General features: G+C 36.3%; 1 protein-coding gene across 1 annotated transcript; it reads left to right on the top strand.

The window, feature by feature from the left end:
• Nucleotides 1–4,494: 4,494 nt before the first annotated feature.
• Nucleotides 4,495–22,350, top strand: LOC106074955 (putative amine oxidase [copper-containing]). The gene is made up of 13 exons (XM_013235858.2): nucleotides 4,495–4,684; nucleotides 6,623–6,691; nucleotides 8,272–8,864; nucleotides 9,813–10,111; nucleotides 13,468–13,618; nucleotides 16,577–16,726; nucleotides 16,878–16,979; nucleotides 17,823–18,069; nucleotides 19,178–19,359; nucleotides 19,976–20,130; nucleotides 21,120–21,327; nucleotides 21,857–22,006; nucleotides 22,129–22,350. The coding sequence occupies exons 1-13, from the start codon at nucleotides 4,675–4,677 to the stop codon at nucleotides 22,300–22,302; spliced, it is 2,490 nt and encodes an 829-aa protein (XP_013091312.2). The 5' UTR covers nucleotides 4,495–4,674; the 3' UTR covers nucleotides 22,303–22,350.
• Nucleotides 22,351–23,218: the final 868 nt, after the last annotated feature.

Genomic DNA, 23,218 nt, shown 5'->3' with positions numbered 1-23,218 from the left:
CACAAAGGAAAGCACTGATTGACAACTAGTCTGACATCTTCACAAGAGAAAGGACTGATTGACTACCAGCCTATTATCTTCACAAGAGAAAGCACTGATTGACAACTAGTCTGACATCTTCACAAGAGAAAGCACTGATTGACAACTAGTCTGACATCTTCACAAGAGAAAGGTATGATTGACAACCTGCCAAACATCTTCACAAAAAAGCACTGATTGACAACCAGCCAAACATCTTTACAAAAAAAAGCACTGATTGACAACCAGCCTAACATCTTCACAAAAGAAAAAACTGATTGACAACTAGTCTGACATCTTTACAAGAGAAAGCACTGATTGACTACCAGCCTAACATCTTCACAAAAGAAAGAACTTATTGACAATTAGTCTGACATCTTCACAAGAGAAAACACTGATTGACAACCAGACAAACATCTTTACAAGAGAAAGCACTGATTGACAACTAGTCTGACATCTTTACAAGAGAAAGCACTGATTGACAACCAGCCTAACATCTTCACAAGAGAAAGCACTGATTGACAACCAGCCAAACATCTTCACAAGAGAAAGCACTGATTGACAACCAGCCTAATATCTTCACAAGAGAAAGCACTGATTGACAACCAGCCAAACATCTTCACAAGAGAAATCACTGATTGACAACCAGCCTAATATCTTCAAAAGAGAAAGGTAAGTTTTTCGATCGCTACATTGGTAAATTTGAATTTCAGGTGATCACTTAATCCAAGTTACCATAAATAGTTCAATTTTATCTTCGCTTCAATGTAAAAAAATGATGTATATAAGAATAAATAAATAAAACATCAATCTCCTGTCTGTCTAACAATTTTCATTCTATTTGGAAGATAATCAACTTTTAAAAAGTAAAAAAAAAGCCTTTTAAAATTTAGGGATAGTGACATCAAGAATATGTATATTAACAACTATTTTAGCTTTCAAATGTAGAAAATTTGAATGAATTGGATAAACAATATAGTTCAACGACCAAGTCATTTTCTTTTTAATTTCCATTCAATCTTTGGGCCTACTTACTTTAAAAAAAAATCAAGATTTCTTATCTTCATATGGATCATTTTTTAATGTGACAAAAGTTTATTTTTTATTTTGGTGGGAAATTTACCTAGGAGAACTTTGTTTTGTGACACGAGGGCAAACACACACACACACACAAAAGAAGCTGATAAGAGATTATACATTGTCGAAAAGCAAAAACTGGTCACGTTGAATGCAATTTGATTTGTCTTTAATATCGCACAGAGTTCGAATTCTGGTTACTAAATAATGCACATAATCATCGTTTAGGACTAAAACATTCTGACGCTTATCAATACATCTTCTTACTACTCTGAACATTTTTATAAATTGCAGACATTCATTTCAAAAAAAGATTATTACAATTGGCAGTCAGACAGTTTAAGTTAATTAGCGATTTTGTGCACTAAGTCATTGCTTTTGCAAGCTAATTGGGCAAACTCGTTCCTTGCTTCAATAAACACTTGGAACAAAAACAAAGGTTCGTATACGAGCTTATCCTTGCATATGAGACAAGAAATCTGATTCTATCTTTGTGTCTCACTTTCAATCAGGTCAATTAAAATGGAATGAATTCGTTAACTAGATCTACCACAAATAGGTTTTGTTTTCATTGTTGTTATTAAATTGGAGAAACTAGTTAGTATAATCTACTCCAGCTGGTTTAATCAAAACAAACAAACAAGATAATTGAGGATGTATTACAAAAGAATGGCTGCCTGGTCGTGCGGTTTGCACGCTGGACTGTCATTTGGATTTAACGATGGTTCAAACCCTGCCCGCTCCCATCCCCCGTCGTCCTGCGGGAGGTTTGGACTAGGAAGTAAACTATCTTCAACTCTGAAGGAACATCCGAAACCTGTAAAACAAAGAAGATGTGTAAAGCTGCTTTTTTTTTTAATTAGAGCTTTTGATTTTTGTGTGTGTGTGTTAGTTCTAGATGTACGAATAGACGGACAGGAGTCAAACAGTTAACAGCTTTTGTTTACTGAGGTTGCTAAACATACGTCCATGAAAAGTTATGTTGGCATTGTACTCGGAATTAAGGGTATGATCATTCCTTATTTTAATCAAGTCAAATTTAGCGGAACCCCCACCCCCGGTTCTCGGTAGGACCACCCACGTAAAGATTTATAGACATAAACAATATAAATAGCCAACAATGTAACTCATTATGATGTGTGCTAATGTTATCTCCCCTCATAGATAAAGTAGAACGCTTCAAATGCAGTCTGCAGAGTGGTGGTATGTGTATCATTGTCTGAAAAAGGGTCTAGGAGAAGCCAGACACATCTGGAATTTAAATTCTTATGTAGACACACAGACACAGTAAATGTAGTAAATAAGTTATGAGTGGGAAAAGGCGGAGGCAATTGAACAAAAGGCTGGAAAATTATGAAAGAGAAGTAGATTATCTCTTTATGCCTGAAGAAGTGGCAGAATGATAGTTGTTATCTGTTGCTATACATCATGTCACAGGAACAATAAATTAGGTAGCGTCTTGAGAATGGCTCCTACAAGCAAACCAAACGAAGGGGTGATCAGAGGTAGGACATGCACAGGTTGTTATTTATGTGAGCTGGTCTCAACAGTACCAAGAGTCATATATTAGTGCAGGTGTATGTGTAGAAAATCAATTTTTAAAAAATACCAATTAATTAATCGGTCTTAATTTAATTAATTTTGTTTTTATGGAGAATGTATTAAATCGTCGAAGGGCGACTCGTGATAATAATCACAATAATATAGAGAATTAAAACGCTCGTTTAAAAATTTAAACTAACAATAGACTAATAAAACCTTCTATTTTTATAAGTACTTGAATAGCTCAGTTGCATAACACATCGGCCCTCTATCATAAGGGATAGAGTTCGAATTCAGACTCAACTAACTTTCTTTAACCTTTCTGGACAACAAACTTTTAAGGTATTGCTAGTGTATGGATAAATTTTGAGTCATTAGAAATTAATTATATAATTGATTGAAAGTAATTGATGCAATTTGAATCACTATGAATGAGGTTTTCAAAAACGTGTTTTCTATTTTAAACTTATGCTGTTGGCAGAGATAATTGAAACAAACGCTGTGTCCCTTTTCGTTTAAACTACTTTTGGATAGTGAATTTTTTTGTCATTCTCAGGGCGCTATGACCCTATCTGTTTTGTGAACCTGGGAATGAGGGGCTTGGGGAAGAGGGGGTATCAAGAAAGGGGGTTTCCATGCTGCCTTGTAGTGCTGAGCAAAGCTCGATTAGGGATTTGAACTCGAGCTCCCTTGCTAATTGTATGCCGCTCAGCTACATATCGCCTCCGCTTAATTCATTCAGTTCACTTGGGTTCACAAACATCGTAAGAATATGAGTTGACATCAGCCTGTTTCTCAACACCGATGTTAGAGTTAGGGTAAACGTTAGGAGCTAGACAAGTGTATATGTGTCAGTGAGTCAATGTGGGTGTGGTCATTAACTGGGACGATAAAATGGTTTGTAACGTTTCTGTATGCGCATGTTGCTTAAAGAATTAACATAATACTCTTTTGTTTACTGGTAGCAACCCACAGGACTCTAACAACCACACACACACACACACATTATTCGTGTAGTGGAATACTCTCTTATTCACTTAGGCGCATAATCGATCACAACCACCCACTCGCACACTAGAATATGTTCACAAACACACAAGCGTAATAAATTATTCACATACCAAATAATCACACATACTAAATACCTACATACAAGGTCACACACAAACTTCTATCAATGCATAGGACGACTGCAATTTCTTGTATATTTACTCATAGGTGTAGGCCTATATAACCATCTGAAACAGATGACCTTTACACCATCTGCCCTGTAGATCGCAATGTTTGAAAGGGGAACTTAACTTTTACTATATACACACCTCTATCGAACAGAGCCATCATTTGTCCTGTAACTATCAGCTCGCTGTCTTGCGCTGCAATCATCAGGCCAATCTTTTATCCTGAAACTTTCAGACTTAGGCTATCACTTGTCCTACAGTTATGTGGATCATGCTTTTCTGAATCTTTTAGGAAGATTTCGTGCTGTGCAACTATTAGACCCAGCTCTGTAACTTTTGTACTTCATCTACACTTTTATGCAAAAGAAATATTCTTACATATTAGACCTATACACATGTTCTCTCTTTCATGTCCTCTCTACCTTTCTCTTTCTCCTTCTCTCTCTCTTTCTCTCTCTCTCTCGCTCTTTCTCTAAAACACCCAACTAGCCACCATAACCACAGTTACCACACATTAATTAATGATAAACATACTAACACGTCAATGGAAAAAAAAGTAAATTGTCCTTATCTTTTATACATTAAAAAAAAGAACCCTAAAAAAAATAGCCCTAATCTAATTAATTGCCAACGTCGATTCGTTGATCAGCATGATCATATAAATTGAGGTCTTTCACTTCACAGGCCAGAGAAGACAACTCTATGAAACTGATCAGATCGTATGCTTATCTTGCTGCCAACTTTTATTCAGTGACTGTAAACGTTCCGATGGTAAAGAGGGGAAGAAAACAATTTTCCGATTTAACCAATTTACTGAAACAGCCTGAACGTTGTGGCACAGAGAGTCAGTGCATTCATCATGGTGTACAGTAAGTGCTTGTAAACATTTACCCAACATTTGGCTTGGAATAACAATTTACATTGTGGTAAAATAATTGTGCTTAGGCCACATTAATTTGAGGGATAATCATGTCGGTGTCGATGACAACCCATGAATCAATCAAAAAATTACTTAGTGGGGGCTACTAAATTAAGGGGAAATAAGCCTTGTGTAGATAATTAGGCCGTTTGATTAAATTTTAAACTAATAATAAAACCTTTACAAGTATTTGAATGGCTCATACTATCGTGGAAGCTCATGCTGAATTCAGACTCGAGCAACTTTGTTTTTTAACTGTTTTTGAAATGGCAGCACGGAAAACTTCTACCAGATACCTCTCCCCCCCCCCCAACCCACTAATACGAAAACGTGTACAAATATGAACAATCTCACACATGTATTATTGTTAAGCTACTGAAAATTAATTTGATCTACATGATAGATTCAGAACTGATGCAATTTCACTCAAGACAGGTTTTGTTTTTAAAAAGCTTTTTTTTTCTTGTTTAATACTACGGTCGTTTCTCCTAGATAAAGTGAGAGCGTATACTAGCTCTGTCAAACAGATAGCCTACATAGGTCAACCTTTTTTGTTCTTTACGGACATCCAATTTTGATCCCGAATAATACATTACAGCTCCTGTGTTACGGATTTCCCAAAGAATTTTCTGTATAGACTGTATTAATACTGTATTAATACTTGTTAAAATGGGCATTAGTTTTGGCGTGAAGTTTGAGAACCGCTTAAGTCTAGATCTTCTTTGTGACCCAACAAACACTTGACATTTGATAACAATATCTTTAGCAGAACAAGCTAGTTTTTTTTCCCGTAAGTAGCTTATAAGATACTTTATAAAAGCTACGGTTATCGTATCTTTTACAAATTGATATTAACCAGTTAAAAACAATCTGTTTTTTATTGTTATTTTGTAATACGCTCTAAAAAACACAACAACTATCTCATGACTATCTTTCCTAACCTTCACATGGAGATGTTTGATAAGAAGATGATGAAGCACACCTGGAGACAACTCATTAAACTGTTTGTTGTTTTCTCAGCGTAGTACAGCTTTTTTTTTTTATTATTTCAAACATTGTTGACTCCGAGCTCTTATTTTCTTTAAAAGGAAAACTTTAGATTAAATTTCTTATATTTAAAATGAGAAAGGGAGGTAGTTGAAAATAATTAGATACTCTTGATAATCTTTCTAACCTCTGACACTTCTGACATCGATAGGTTAAACTAATTCCTTTAAATTTTACCTTCCTTACAGCCATAAAACTTACCTTAATTTTTTTAAAAAAAAAAGAGGCCATTAGATCTTAGCTTTTGAAAAATACCCCTTTCAGACCTTTCGATCTAAAGGGCAGATGATGTAAAGGTCATCAATTTATATGGCCAACGGTTAACGAGAGGATCATGTGGTCAGCACACGACCAACCGCTTTTGCTTTCCCCAACTAATGCCAAGTACCAATAGAGCTGGGTGGACACAGGGGCCGGGGATCTTTCGGTGTAGAGTCCAAGCGCCTTATCCCTCAGCCACAAAGCCCCCCACCCCATTTACATTTTTTCAAAAGAAATTTGATGTCAATTTGGAAATTCACAATCTTCTCGACCCCATAGAAAGTTATGACTCTTAGAGAATGTCAAAAATATTCGGATGGTCCCACTCTGCCATTACTTTTGAACGAAAGAAAATGGGGAAAAAAAAGATTCGTAATTAAAACACTGAAATATAGATTCATTTATTGTTTCAAAATGTTATATTTTGTTACAATCTGATTATAGCCAACATATTGACTATGAATGATTATGTTGGTATATGGTATAATTTATTTGTAATTTGTCCCATAAAGCATAAGATGTTTATAAATTGACAATCTATGAATAGTTCTCATTATTTAGTGTGTATTGTTTTCAATAGGGTCATCCCGCAGACCAGTTCAGGACGAGAATATCTACCTGACTAGATTTGACAAAGACTTAAAAACAGGTCAGTGCTTTAGTTAGTTGTCTCTCTCCCTTTCATGTTTGTTCGTAGATAGATAGTGCCCACTACTATAGGTAGTTCAAAGACCTTCTGCACTGGACATCGATGAACTCTATGGTGAATAGCTGCAGCAAGATCTTTGTATTTCTCCCGATCACCAAGTAGATCTAGTTGGCTGAAAGAACAGCTGTTTCTCCCCTTCATATTGTTCGCTGTGTCCCATTATGCGCTGTGAGTGTGTCTTTGTAAGCTGTGTGTGTCCTTGTGCGCTCTGTATGTGTGTGTCTGCATTACCCTGTACGGTAGATCTTCTTTTAGTCAAGAGCTCATGTCACACATCTCAAAGAACATGAAATACATGTTCTTAACGATAAAAGCTTTTACCAGAATATATTTTTTCCATACACATTCTCGGTTCAAGTTTAAACTTTGCACAATTATCTATTGTCTTAGACAAGACATGAATCATTTTTTAAAATCCAATTAATCAATGAACAACTGGTTATTAATAATTTGTTGATACTAACAAGGGAAATTAATCCTTCAGTAATCACTGATATGTTTAAATTTGTTGGTTGATACTTTAAACAATTATTTATTGTACCTAACAAAATAAGAATCAATAAAAAAAAATTAAGCAATTAGTCAATTAATTATTGGTAATTTATTATTTTTTCCGGTATCAATTAAGGGAAATAACTTCTACATTATTGATAAATGTAGTTTGAAGTCGGCAATATGGGCCATTAATAAGTTTTGTTTTATTTTTTTATTTTTTGCTTGTTATAAGCTTATGGTGGAGAATTATTTTAGCGACGGAATAGTAAGTTAACTATAAATAAGATATTGTCGATTTTTTTTTGTGTCCTACCAGAATTTACGTTCAAAAAGTAAAAGAATTAACAATTAAATCTCGTTACATTTGAATAGCACAATATGGCCGGCCTTTAAGCATATGCAAACTAGGAAGGCGCCTAGGGCCTTCGATTGGTGAGGGCATCGCAGAGGACTCTAAACATTTTTCTTATATATTAAATAGCGAAACTTGTGCCCTATGCAGTTAGGGTACTAGGTTTTAACATAAATTGTGTAATTTTATTTTTTACTATCTTTTATTTTTCTATTTCATTTGGGGCAACCTAATTCACTTTGCCTCCAATAATCTAAGGCCGGCTTCGGGCTGAGGACTGCATTGAAACATTGTTTAATTTTGAGCTGTACTTAAATAAAACTAGCCATTAGTTTTATTTTAAATCCTAAGCAAAAAAACAAATCTTGTAAAGCAACATGGATCCTCTAATAATACAAACTGATTTGATTTTTCTATCACATAATGATGGTCACTGTCATTTCACTTTAAGTTCAATAAAAAAAATATTCATTATATCTCGACAAAACCTATTGTTTGCTATATTTTAAGAATCATTATTTATTTTGATTTTTTAAAAATCGAAATCGAACTGCTTTTACACATACAATAAAATAGTACATTCTACTGATACTAGTAGATGTTCACTATTTCATTTCACTTAGACCTAAAAAATGCAACATAAACAATTCAGAATCGTTGTTTTTTTTTTCAGATGTTGTTTCAGACAAACACCATGGTACAATCCATTTTTGGCAAATCTGTTCTGTGATTCTTGTTTTGATCTGTCTTGGGCTCACGGTGGCTATTGTCGTGCTTTCCACGAGTGGCAATATCCCAGACACACCAAGATGCGGAACTTCAAAAATTAATAGGAATTTTGTTGACCTGAGCGAGCCGGATAAGCCCGGTCCTTTTCATGACCTGACCAAGTCTGAGATGAAAAAACTGAGAGAGTTTTTAGAGAATGATCCCAACATCCACGTTGAGCCTGCAGAGACTGCAAGAATGGAGCAGAGCGCCCTCTACCTGTTGGATCTCTATCCAGCCAAAAAAGCAGACGTCATCAGATATTTGGACAACAGCGGTCCTCAACCCATCAGACAAGCTCGGGCCATTGTGTTCAGAGGAGATCTCAGCTCTCCTGTTGTTGAGGAGTACATATGTGGACCATTACCAGAAGTAAAGAAGTGCTCACTGTTAAAGTCGGACAAAAGAAGAAATCCTGTAGAGTTCGCTCTTCGTCCAATCAGTTTGGTTGAGAACGAAGCTATTGTAGATGTTCTTCTCAGAGAAATCGATAGGAAAGTAAGTGGGTCCTCTTTGAGCTATTTTCGTGTGTTATTGTTCTTTGTTGCCATATTCTACATCTAATTATTGCTAAACTTTTTTAAACCTTGTCAAGCTATAACTCCGATAATAATTTCAAAACTCTATAAACTAAACATCGAATTATAAAAGTAAAATTGAAACTATAAACCAAGCTTGTAACTATTAACTAAAACGTTAATATAGGCCTATATATTAAGCATAAAGCTATAATCAATGACAGGTATTTAGTAGCTATAAAAGGGTTTGTCCAATGTGTCCAATCTAGAACTGATCTATTTGATTCTCATTTCAGTAAGACCGAATCTAATTTTAAAAAATGTAAATTACCAAACACTAGTCGACTACTGTTGTACTGAACGTAAAACTTAACTTAAAACTCAAGCCTACATGAACTTATGAAAGCCGTGGCTTTACTGTTGTTGTTGTTTGGGAAAGGGTTGTTATTGTATTTTAAAAAGAAGAAAGCTTGCTAATTATCTACTACAAATAATGAAGAGCAATTGCTAAGGTTATAATTAAGATTTATAATTGTTACTTTACACACTCTTGAAAACGTGTATCTTGAAGGGAATCTAAGAAATGTGCGAATCTTTTAATCTAAATGTGCGAATCTATATGCATTAATCTAAATGTGCGAATCTATATGTATTAATCTAAATGTGCGAATCTATATGTATTTATCTAAATGTGCGAATCTATACGTATTTATCTAAATGTGCGAATCTATATGTATTAATCAAAATGTGCGAATCTATACGTATTAATCTAAATGTGCGAATCTATATGTATTAATCTAAATGTGCGAATCTATTTGTATTAATCTAAATGTGCGAATCTCTCGTTAGTTACGCATTAGTTTTTCTATTTCTTGTTTGATGATGAATTCAAGATATTCGATGATCTTTGACTATTTCATTGTCGTAGGTAGGATTCATTTTGAAAGAGAGTTACGGTACGTCGTTTTACAACTGCTTCCCCGAGGAGTGCCTCACCATGTATACGACGCCCATGGGCACCAACCTCGTCGGCGACATTAGTATGCGACGCTCCTGGGTGTGGGCGGTGTACCCCGTAGAGTATTACGCTCTCCACCCTCTAGACTTTGCAGCGTTGGTCAACTGCGACGGTAGTGACCCCCGGAAATTCTCAGTGGACAAGATCTGGTACCATGGCAAGATGCATGAGAGTGTTGATGACTTCATCGCTGCTTACAACTCTAACAAGTAAGGCGAGCGTGAGTAGTGACTAGTGAGTAGTGAGTACACATTTCTACATGGGAGAAACAAAGGGGAGAATTGCTGATGGTAATGTGGGAGGGGGGACTGTCTGGTACAAATCGCTTGGGGGGGGGGGGTCACTGGTTTTCCTGACTAGCTTAGGCAACCCATTCGATGCTCTAATAGCGCTAGGGAAGAGAGAGCAATAGTACAAATTTGTCCTAGCATATGGAACGAGGAATATGCCTTTATCTTTTTGTCTTTATTAGTATTATTTAAATTTTGTTTTTGTATTTGAAGATTATGGTCTTAGACATAAATAAATATAGACAGGAAAAAGGAAGTAACTTGGTGTAACTTGAAAACATGTATATCTATTGTATTCGGATTTCCGAATTCTGAAAAATGGCATGATCTTCAGTCTTAGAGATATAAAAAAAAAAAAAAAACACTTGTGAAAATATTGTAATACTTATATAGGTTATGGCTGAAATAGATATGAATACTTAACTTTTATACTGCTCATAAATGCTGTATAATAAAGAACACAAAATTGCATGTCACAAATTTTCGTTTCATAAAACTCTTTAATCGGCCAGTCTATATTTATTTATGTCTATGATTATGGTTCAATGTTTTATGTATAATTGCTACTTTACTTTTAAGTCTTCTATCCTGAAGGCTTTCTAAATTTAGTGATTTTACTAAAGGTTTTACTCTAGTCAAATGTGAATATTCGTTTGTTATGAGTCTCACTGCTCTATTTTGTGTCTGTTCAAGTTTCTTAATGTTTTCTTGAGTTGAGGGGTCCCAAACAGAGGATGCATATTCTATTATTGGCCTAACCAAGGTTTAATAACATTTTAGTTTTATGTTCTTTTTGATTTATAGAATCTAGTTCTGGAAGTTTCTACACTCAGAAACCTTTCGTGATTCGCGAAAATCGCAAGCTTTCTATCAAACCTTTTGTATTTTATTTTCGTTATTTCCCCAAAAGGCTGTATTCAATATATAAAGCAGAAATAGAAATACTGTCTTAAAAAACAGTATTTTTAAAGCATATTTCGTTAATTTTCTAAATCAACTCATTTTTAAATTTGCCTTACGTCATATTTTATTTCATTTCCGCTTCCTTTTGGTAATGAAAAAAAAAATTTTTTTGAGAGAGAGAGCGAGGAATGATAAGGATTTCGCGCGTGTGTAGATAAGACTACGAGGGAGGAGCTATACATACATACAGATATGACTACTCTACTCCGTAACACTGTCTTCTCTCTACATTCAAAATGGTCAAATAAACGATTACATTTAATAAAACCTAATTGATATTTCCTTTTTTTTTTCGAGGACACAATGTCAAAATAAATGTAGTGTGGGGAACGTGGAGGGATAATTGAATTGGGCCTTTATAAACTGCATCGCTTGCCTTATGATTGAAGGGTGCAAAAATAATACTAATAATAAAACTAACCAATGGTGCCATATCTAGAATTCAAAAGCTGAAACGTTTGTAGTGAGGAGGTCAATCAAGAGGAGGAAGCTAAAAAAAATGTAAGGGTATTGTCATTGTAATTAAAAGGGTCGAAAAGTGTGAAAGCGTGGGGGGTGGGGGGTGGGGGGGGGGGGGTTCCGTTCAAAAATCAACAATGCAGAAATTAAATATTGAATTGAGAGGACGAAGAAAAGTCAGAGATTGTTGTGGGCGGATAAGTAAAAGTGGTAGACCTACTACAATTCACGGTCCAAAAGCATGTGTGCGAGTGTGTCGGGGGAGATCTTTGTCAACGAGCATTTAGATTCGCAGGGTGAAAAAAAATGTGGTTCCAGGGAGAGAAACAAAAAAGAGAAGGGGAGAGAAAAGTACAGAGAAAGAGAGCGTGCCGTTTCATTTCATTGTAACATATATATACAATAATTCACGGGCTAAAAGTATGTTAGAGGGATCCTTAAAATGTGGCCCGTATATTGGAACTTCGAAAATAAAGGAGAGGATTTTCTGGAGATAATACATAATATAAATCCTGAGAACATATTGTTACAAATGAACAGTGATGGGTAGAGGTCAACGTATGACCCCGGCGAGATGACACAGCAGCGAGTGTCCTCTGGAATCTACATGTACAAACAAAGACAGGATGTGACGTGCCCTCACGTGTTGTTCCAGGGGACGAACAGATCTAAGTAGGGGGACAGTTACTAATGAACAGTGACAGATAGAGGTCACTACGTGTGACCCCAACTTGATGACACTGCAGCCGATGTTTTCTGGAATCTACATGTATAAACAAAGACAGGATGTGACGTTTCCTCACGTGTTATTTCAGAGGATACTAGCCGTGTTTGTGCAACTTTGGACAAGCGATTAGGGACTCTATATAAGCCAGAGAGTTAATGTTAAAGTCAGTCGTATGGAGTCGTGAGTGAGCCGTTACAGTCGATACAGACTATGTAAGACGTGTGCGGCTCTGTGGAAGAGAAATGTGTACGACTCGATGCAAGTTAACTAGGGTAGAGTTAACTGGAGTGGACTACTGTCGTTAAAGTCTAAACAGCGAACTACAGTGGACTTGAGCCGTTACAGTCGATACAGTCGATGTAAGACGTGTGCGGCTCTGATTCGGTAGACTTGAGTACGACTTGGTTCAGCTTTGGGAGACCTGGAGCGACACTGGGAAGTGTGTCGTTGGTCTGTTCTGTGGAATACGGCTCGAGGAAAGTTGAGAATAGATGAATTGCAACGAAGTGAAGAGATGAATTGCAATTAAGCATAGCTAACTGTAAACTGACAGATATTGTACAGTCTTCTACGCTACATGTTACAGTAACGAATTGTTAGAGTTAATAGTCATTAAAGTTATATGAAACTAAAAGTTTAGTCGTCAAGTTCTTTGCTGTGTTTTTATTTGTGTGCCAACTAATACATCTAGCCAGAAGATTCAGAAATACGTAACAATATTAACGGGGTAGCCGGTGTGTAATGTTAGTTATTAAATAGATTTAAAAATTGTACAACAAGCGTTATTATCTTTGCTATGTTTTCTTGTAAGTTCAAAAACAATTTAACAATCCACACACCTTGTATTCTCGGTGTATTCACCTTGTATTCACCTTGTATTCACCTTGTATTCACCTTGTATTCTAGCTTTTAATTTTATTCCTAAAAAAAAACAATCTTAGTATTAGAACAAAAAAATGTTTACGTAATACTAGAAGGCAACAGCGTCAGTTGAATGCACCATACGTTGAGAAACCAATGTAATTTTGAGTTATTAAACTGCTCGATTTTAGTCACGAGTTGAATATCAAATGTTTCAAATAAGAAGATAATCACAATTCACAACTTCTGGCATCAAATCGTTCAGGACTGGTAAGACACGTGTGAGACAGAGGTTCAACAGTCAAGATGCTTTCTCCAGCTTGCACCAACGAGGTGACCTGCTTCCTGACCAACCCTTGAGACCACCAACACTCGTCGAGCCTGATGGGATACGATATACTTTAAAAGGTCGTCAAGTAAGTGACACTGTACTACTGATTAGTAGTCTACAATATTTTGTTTTTATTTCTTAGAACAAGAATACTTGTAGACCTACGTGAATGGGGGGGGGGGAAATGGGGGGGTCCTCTGAGTTAGTCACCGTGATGACGGGAGAAATCTTGTCATCTTTACAGTCCTCATAGACCAAATAATTAAATTTTTACTACCCTTACTATTTTAACTGTGAATAGACCTTGATTTTAATGATATGACTGTATAGAATCTGGCCCTTGTTGTTTAGAGAGAGAGTAGTCCTTAAGGGACTGCAGGCACGACATGGCCTAAATTGTGCCGATGTGCCTAAAATCAAAAATAAAAAAAAAAATCACAGTCCTCATAGAACGAATTCGTTTATTCAGTCAACTTATTTTTGTTTATAAATGTTTACCCGGATAAAGAGGTGACAACAACGGATGTCACTGACATCTTTAAAGCCCTGTATTACATTTAAAGAGTCTTGCGACTATTCATTGAACGGTACTGGCAGGTTAACTCATTTCGATCCTGGTACTTTTAGCATATGGCTTTTGATCACTGGCGGATCCAGAACTTTTGAGTGGGGGGGGCGATTTTTTTCCAAACCCTAACCCTAATGCCCAGTAAACCCTAACCCTATGCATAAACGTGCACATATACATATATATATATATATATATATATATATATATATATATATATATATATATATATATATATATATATATATATGAGAATTTTAAAAAAGCAGCATTTCTCAACCTTTGGTGAAAAACAAAACAACTGGGGCAGCGCTATAAGGTTTTCAAGTGGGGTTCGGGGCGAAGCCCTGACGACAAAAGCGTTTTTTTCTTGCTTTTTTCACTGCAGAAAAGTATTCTCCTGACATTTACAGCTCAATATTCATCAATGGAGTTCGGGGCGAAGCCCCGCCGCCAAAAGCGTTTTCTTGCATTCTTCACTGTAGAAACGCATTCTCCTGACATCTACAACTAATTACTTATCAATGGAGTTCGGGGCGAAGCCCCGCCGCCAAAAGCGTTTTCTTGCATTCTTCACTGTAGAAACGCATTCTCCTGACATCTACAACTCATTGTTCATCCATGGAGTTCGGGGCGAAGCCCCGCCGCCAAAAGAGTTTTCTTGCATACTTCACAGAAGAAAGGTATTCTCCTGACCTAAAACTCATTATTCATACTATTAAAAAAGGACCTTTTGAATAATGTTGTACTTATAATATTCTAATATGAATTTATAGGCCCTTAATACATTGCCAAAAATCCGATTTGTTCCTTGAAAAGATAAGATACCCCACATATTTAGATTTTGGCTTTGAGGATCTCCGCCGAAAAACAATTATTCGATAAAAAATATTCAATTAAATCAAAGTATAAATTGTGAGTTATAGTCCCAAATTTATTTAACTAGAAAAATATCAGATTGAGTAAAGGTTAGAAAAAAGCGACTATGAAAAAATTATTTGGGTTTAGAACTCATCTCAATCGTGACTCTTATACTGAAAAATTTCGTTTGAATTCTAATTTTTTGAATGCAAAGTCTTTCTTAAAATAGTTATGATAAATTCATGTGAAATAACATAAACTCTGTCTGGAAATGGGAGGGGCGGTAGAGTGAAAACGATTAATCCTCGCTCCTTTAATAATTTCTGCTAAAGATTGCATTTGGCATTAAAGAATAGGGGTGTGGCGACTCGATGTAAGAATTTAATTTATAGTATATATAAATTATATTAGTGACAGATGTTTTTGTTTTGTAATTTCCTAACTGTAATACAAAAAGAAAAAGTATTGGTTTGTCCGATGGGGGAAAGGCGATTGCATGAATCGCCCCTCCCACCTGGTACAACCCTTTTTCATTTAAATTTTACTAATGATAAAATTTGAGATTAGAGTGTGGTACGACATAATATACAATGAGTTCACATATCAATATGTAGTTTATATTATATAGATATTCAACTAATTTTGTTCACAAACTATGATTCTCCACAAAATAGGACCGCCCCCCCCCCATTCAGAGGGCTAGAGTGGGGAGGGCAGTGCATGCAATTTCCCCCTCCCCCAACCTCACCGAAACGGCCAAGATACAAGAAGGCGAGCGACATAATATAAATCTATATATTAATTCAACTAATTTTGTTCACAAACTATGATTTCTCCATTAAAGTAGGACCGCCCCCCCCTCCCTCTCAAAAGGGTTAGGTGGGAAGGGCAGTAGAGATAAATTGGCAAACAGGGAACCGATCGGTTAAAATATCAATAACAAGTTTTAATCACATAGATATGTAATTGATTCTGTTAGCAAGCTGTGATTTCTACAAAGAAATTGGACCGCCTCCCCCACTCGAAAGTTTATGGTTGGGGGGGGGGGGGGATTGATACCATCGCCCCCTCCCGACCCCACCAAATCGGCCAACATACTAGAGGGGGGGGGGCGAAATAATATAAAAATAGGTTGAAATATAAATAATTAGTATATATTATTAACATAAGTAATGAATTCGTATACAAATTGTGTGAATTCTATACTAAAATTCGTCCGCCGAGTGGGGGGGGGCGAGTGGGGGGGGGGGGGCGATCGCCCCTACCGCCCCCCCCCCTGGATCCGCCAGTGCTTTTGATTGGCTTTTGACTGACACTTATCAGTGCTGGATTCTCATATAGGGCCTCACTTGCTTTGAGGGCCCCCAAAAGTTGTTCTGAGGAAAAAGCAAAGTAATAAATTACCTTTATGTTAATTACAAAGGACCCCAAATGGCATATAGTTTAGGGCCTTAGCAAGTCTAAATGCGGCCCTGATACTGATAATATTTATAATAGTAAAAATTAATACCATACTCCATTTATTACTATTTTTGTTCTTTTTATTGGCCTTTTTATGAATGGAACTGTGAACTTTTGAACTTTGGGCATCATGGGTCTCACACTGTTTTTCAGATAGAATACCTAGGATGGAGTTTCTATTTCCGGTTATCTGCCCTTACTGGCCCAAGTTTCTGGGACATTCGCTACAAAGGAGAGAGAATCGCTTATGAGTTGAGTCTATCAGAATTTGCTGTGTTTTACTCGGCTCACAATCCTATGCAGGTTTTTGAAAACATATTTTCTAAGTATTTTGTCTTTGTCATGTCTAGATAAGGGTCTCTCTGTTTTTGCTATAGAACTCCACATAAGAAGTAAATAGTTTAGACGCACTACTGTTCATGCGATTATTATGTATTTTTATATTTCTCTTTAGAGGACAACAGATTTTGTAGACTCGGGAGCACTCATTGGTTTTCATGCCAAGTCTCTAGTTCCTGGAGCCGATTGCCCTGAGACTGCTACGTTTATAAATCAGGTAGCTCTAATTACTGTATTTAAGTCATAATCATTGTGAAACTGCATCTTACATTACGGTCAAGCTCACTACAGCTTATAATAAGGTTTAACTCACTACAGATTATAATGGGGTTTAGCTCACCTCAGTTTATAATCAGCTTTAACTATGCACATCTATGGTATATTTGACACATGTTTAGAGAAAAGTGTTTGGTTATTGCGTTCGCCCTCGCCTGGCTCGCCATGGGTGTCATTGAAGATTAACTCCCCTCTGGCTATGAAATACTTCTAAATGGCATCCCTCTCAAATAGCCTCTGGCAACCAGGTTCAATTTATCTATTAGATGGATTTTAAACATCTTCTGTCTTTCGGTCCTACTACGTTAGGAGTCAACGTTCAGAAATAAGTCAGGAGTGGATCTATTTAGGCGTTGAGACTACCAACTATGATCGACTAAGGTATTCCCTCCGACAGCTTCTTTCAATGAATTGGTGCCAAACGTATTGCATATCATTTCTTGTATCACACCAGGCGAGAGAGGAACCATGGCGCATTGGCCACCCAAAAATGTCTTTATCTAAGGCACGTGAATGTATCAATACGCCTGGGCACATGCATGGTCTCTACAGACAAGATAGAGAGAGAGAGGGAAAGACAGACAGACAGATGGGGAGAGAGAGAGAGAGAATTATACCTCAAAGAAAAACCTATCATTTTTACAGTTCAAGGCGAGAACAGATGTATATTTAATGCTAATATTAGATATGCCCATCCTAAAACATAAACTTAAAAATCAATTTTTTTTAGTCATTTAGAAATAATAATGCACTAATTGTTGATACGACATTATCTTCCTCGCAGAGTTTTTCGGGGCAAGTCGTGTCGGAGCCTTTAGAAATCTCTCGTGCGCTCTGTCTGTTTGAGAACAACAATGGCTACCCGCTGAGGCGTCACTTGTCTTACACCAAGGGAGAGGGAGGCTTCTACGGAGGCATGCTAGACTCTGTTCTTACCATCAGGTGTGCTGTGACTATCATCAACTATGATTACATTCTCGACCTGATCTTACATCAGAACGGCGTTATAGAGTCTCGCGTTATGAGCACAGGTTGTTTTACAATTATTTGTATTGTTTAAATACTTTGTAATCAATTTGTCATTTAAACAAATACACCTATCTACAAATCTACACCATTTCCAAGAATATATCACATCTTTTTAGCGGACCTGAAAGGGGAATAGCAGCTAGTAGTTTAGTGTTCTCTGTCCATCCGTTCGTCCGTCACGTTTAGGTCGCAAAAATTAGAAAAGATATTGAAAATTCGATATCATGATATTTAGATGTCGCAAAGTTCTGCTGCAACTTTTATTTGTTTTTTGTTTTTTTGTTTGTTTGCTGAAAGGGATTTAAGTTTTAACATTCAATATTTTAAAATAAAAATACATCACTTTTTATAAAAGACTTCAGGGTAGGTAAGTCTTCATAATAGTCTACTAATCAAGGGAGTTCGAGTTGAAATACCGACTTTAGCAAAATTTTTAAGAAATTGCTTTTGTCAAGTTAGCACGGAACCCCCTCCCCCACTGGTCAATTTAAAAAAAAAGATTGGAATTGCGCTATAAAAAAGCAATTAAAAACGAAAATTTCAAACGCACCAAATTTATAATTGTACGACTACATTGAGCAGAAGTGAGATTTTCATTTTTCAAGACTCTTAATACATTACACAGTGGTTTATGCAGGGCTGGCATCGTATGTACACGGGAAAGTGGGGGTGGGGGAAGGGAAGTCCTCAAGATGTCTCAAATAATCTAAATGAACTCCGTAGGATAAAAAGCCGCTATTAGTTTTGTGTTGTCTGTCTGTTGATGTGTCACGCATAGATCGAAAAAAAAATAGAAAAGCTTTTGAAAAGTTTATTTCTCCGTTTGGGCCAAAAGAATTACATGTAATATAAGTCATAAATCCCATACGATCATATGTTGTTCAGATTGTTTTCAAATAAAAAACAATGCCAAATGATTTTCTGAAACTGTATTACTTTATGTAATCAAAACACACTCCCTGTCCATGAGCGGAATCGCTTGAGGTTGTGACAAGACAGACTCTCTTTGTAATCTTTACCCTTTCTGCGTCGTTGACTTCGGATACCTTAAAATATAATGAATAAAATATAATGTATTTAGCTTTAGACCTACACATCTTTGTTCCACAGGCTATATCTTGCCATCCTTCTACACATCGGAAGAAAGACCGTACGGTTTTCAGACTGAGGAGAATTTCTTTGGACCAGTTCATCATCACATGTTTCATTTCAAAGTTGATCTTGATATATCTGGAGTTTCAAACAGATATGAAACTCTGGACGTTTCTGTGGAAACAGTCGACTTAAGATCAGTAAGTGTTTATTTCTGTGTTTCTTCAGTTTTTACACTTCTTTGAATTTACAATCATTTAGAAACGTTCCTTTCAATTAAAAAAAAACTGCAAAATATAAGACGCTTAACAATTTAGAAAGCGTTTGAATACAATTATATTTTTCTATTTCACTAACAACAGTAACACCAAAGCTAATACCAATAATTGCATTACAAACTATATTTCCTATTGTGATTGTAGACCGCCACTCTCCTCGTGTTATTTGACTATTGTAGAACACATAGTGCGCTAGTGGACAATTATAGAGGAAATGTTTGTTAAGAATTTACTTTTTTTTTAGTTTAAATCGGACCATCCCCCCCCCCTTTTTTTTTCTTAAAAAGGTTTTTAGTAAGGACTAACATGAGTTCGTAACAAAACCCTTAAAACTGTCTAGTGCTGATTTAGTTGAAATTGTATATACTAATTGATTTGATATTCCGTTCTATGTATGTATTGTTTACATTCAAACTAGCACTAATCGGATAGAAATCGATTATTTGATTAAAAGACGTTAACATTTGGTAGGTTAAGAGTTTTTAAATATTAATCATATTGAGAATAAAACGTGTTTCTTACATACTATATTAAATAGGCCAAAGGAACATCTTACTATCAGACCAGATTTGACCGGAACTTAAAGAAAACCGAAAAAGAGGCTCTTTTCAAGTTTAATTTTGATAAACCAAAGTACCATGTAGTTCACAATGAACATGTTAAAACAAAATTTGGTGAACTTAAAGGCTACAGGTAAAATTTGATAATGAGATCATAAATTCATAATGACCTAAAATTATCTACCATGTTAAACATGTAGGCATACCAATTTAGAATTTAAAGTGTGGAACATTTAATGATTAACAAGTTAACTAGACATAGGCCTAGTGGTAGCTTCTGGAAATAGGTAGCTGAGTAAGAAGTTTTTACCTTTTATTTCTAAAGACAGGCTTTTGTCCAAATTGTAACTAAATGAATGCCTTTTACAAACCTTATATCAACTCATTTTGTCTTTCTGTCTGTTTGGTAAAAAGTTTGAGCATATTTTATCTCCCGTTTCCCATTCTTTGCATAATTATTCATTGAACCTGACAAGACATGAATCAATAAAAATAATTAACCAATTAGTTTATTAATTATTGATGATAAATTATTTTGTTTGATTGCGAAATACGGGGAATAACTGCTACTTAATGAGAGTTGTGGATGTATATATGGATTCAATCCCCATATTACTCTTCAACGATTGTTTTTTCCCACTTCCCATTCTCGGATCAAATTTGAAATTTTGCAGCATTATTCATAGTTGATGACAATGACAATAAATTAACCATTTAATTAATCAATTAGTAGCCTACTAATTAATTAATTTTGTTTTATATGGCCTAAAGGGAGCCAAATCCTGCCATGTTAGATAAACAGCAGTAATTAGCGATTCTTTACCTTAGATAAACTTTATTTTAAAAAAGTAATCTTTTTTTCTATTGCTTGTCTGTACTTTAAATTAACTTTTTTCACTTTAAATTATGTTTTTATGTTTTAATATAAAGTTATTTTATAATTTTTTGATTTGCCTTATACGTCCCATGACATTGTTCTATGACTTTGTTCCATCCCTTTGTTGAAGATAAATATATTTCACAACTCTAGAACCCTTATCTTTATGCACCGATACAGTTTTAGAATTAGCACCCAACATAAATTAAAAAGTTCCAATCCTTGTTGCATGCGATTGTTAACAGAATCGCTCTCGATGGAATGTCTAAGCAACCACTGCCAGAGAATGAGAACAACGAAGGGACAATCGCTTGGGCCCGTCACCAGATGGTGGTAACAAAACATAACGATGAAGAGCCACTGTCCAGCTCATCCTACGCAATGCTGGATAGTTTAAATCCCGTGGTCAACTTCACGAAGTTCTATGAGGACGATGAGAATATTGTAGATGAGGTTTGTGCATATTTATTATCGATAAATAGCAATGACAGAAATTCAGTCGTATAATCATTTAGATCTACATAAGAATGTTTGTTCTGAGAAGTATTTTGGAAGATCGAGTGCAGTTTTGTTGGATAAAATAGTGGATACGTTTCTGTTTTGTTTTTTAAATCAAAGTTTCCTTTTTTAGCCCTTGCGGTCATTTGCTTCTATGGCCGACGATTACGAATGTGCCGTGTAGTCAACGCGAGTACCAATTGCCTTGTCTTTCTATAATGTATGCCAACTATCCAATTAGATTGGGTAGACTCATAGACGTCATATGAATCCTGAAGTTTCCAATCTTCTCCTGGATTCGAATTCGTTACCCCCTAGGTTTGGGGGTCAAAAGCACAAATGCATCGTAATGTAGGCCCACTTAATTTATCTGAAAATCGATACGTTCATAAGAAAAGGTAACTGGATTCGTGAATAAACAAACAAGGGGTAATCAGAAGATTATATTAAAATGATTATTCGAGTTTTGTTTCATCATCTTCAGGATCTTGTCTTCTGGATCACATCCGGCATGCACCACATCACACGTAGTGAGGATCTGCCCCTGACTACAACCGTAGGCAACCACCTGACATTTTTCCTGCTGCCCTTTAATTACTTCAAGGAATGTCCATCTGTCGCTTCTAGAGATCATGTAAGTGATTGCTGTTTGTCCACGTTTTAGTAACAGAAATGTAGTAGAACGCAATGTTATAATAACTCATTTTTTTTATTTCGTTATCTTATTGATTTTGATACATTTTTTTTAAAATCCAGATTCGTATATCTCATAAGAACCCAAAAGACCAGAAAGAAGGGGTCAAAGTTGAAAGAAACGGAAATCAGTTTCACACATGCTCGCTGCCACCAGTGTCCAAAGAGTATGACGACCTTGTAGAAGAGAATCCAGACATAATATTAGAGAGCAGACATGTCAGGGGATTCTTCTAAAATATTGCAATAAAAAGTTGAAATAAGAAAATAGATTTACGTATTTTACTGATTGTTGATTTACTTTATTTTTCAACAGTGTCGCTTTTACAAATTGTAGACCTAAGATAGAGTTCGCGACGTTCTAGATGTGAGCAGAGGCGGCCCTAGCAGTGCGCGGAGCCCTGGGCGAATGTCATATGCGGGGCCCTCTGAACCCTAAGGGTAGACAATATATATATCGTACCACGGACTACCACGTCACGCTAACGGGATCGTCCGCCTCTAACGCTGTAGGCCTTAGTTTTGTTACAAAACATACTACCGTACTTAAATACTGGCCTTTTAATTTAAATTTAACTACACAAGTTCTCCACCTTAACTTCTGGATCTGATACGTCCCCAAAAAGCTACTTAAAGACATCTGCTCTTTGTAGCAAACATCAAGCGTGTAGTCAAGGATGACGGGAAAGCTCGTTTTGAATCCCTTTGTTCTAACACCAAAGACTAAAGACAATATTTTCTTTTCCTAGTAAGTTGTTCAACATGATAGCGACTGGAGGCCAATTAGCAAACGAAAGCTGCTGCGACTGGACACATCTTGGTAATAAAATTCAGCAGCACGAGGTCTCTGTCAATCACGTTAAAATGTTTGTAAATGTTTCGGATGTTCCTTCAGAGGTGAAGATAATCTCCTTTCTAGTCCAAACCTCTTGCAGGACGACGGGATAGCATCGGGCAGGATATGAACCCGGGACCAATGAGACGATCGAACAACAGTCCGGCTCGCATACCGCACGGCCAGGCAGTCATCCATAGGCTACTAATAATTACTAGTCGACCGGCGGCGTAGCATACGCCGCTATTTTGAAGGGCCGGCGTTAGGCCACTGCAACCTATGCGACCGCAGTGGGCCCCGCACTTTCATATGATTCGC

The sequence above is a fragment of the Biomphalaria glabrata genome, chromosome 1 (genome assembly GCF_947242115.1).
Source record: "Biomphalaria glabrata chromosome 1, xgBioGlab47.1, whole genome shotgun sequence".
Classification (NCBI taxonomy): Eukaryota; Metazoa; Mollusca; class Gastropoda; family Planorbidae; genus Biomphalaria; species Biomphalaria glabrata.
Note: the sequence above shows the minus strand (reverse complement) of the source record. Positions and strands in the feature narration are given on the sequence as shown.

Excerpts from the sequence above, each read along its gene's own strand:
- LOC106074955 (XM_013235858.2), top strand. Across the intron at positions 10,112-13,467 it reads GCTGCTTACAACTCTAACAA|GACTGGTAAGACACGTGTGA; the intron begins GTAAGGCGAGCG and ends CAAATCGTTCAG. Across the intron at positions 16,727-16,877 it reads CGGCTCACAATCCTATGCAG|AGGACAACAGATTTTGTAGA; the intron begins GTTTTTGAAAAC and ends ATTTCTCTTTAG.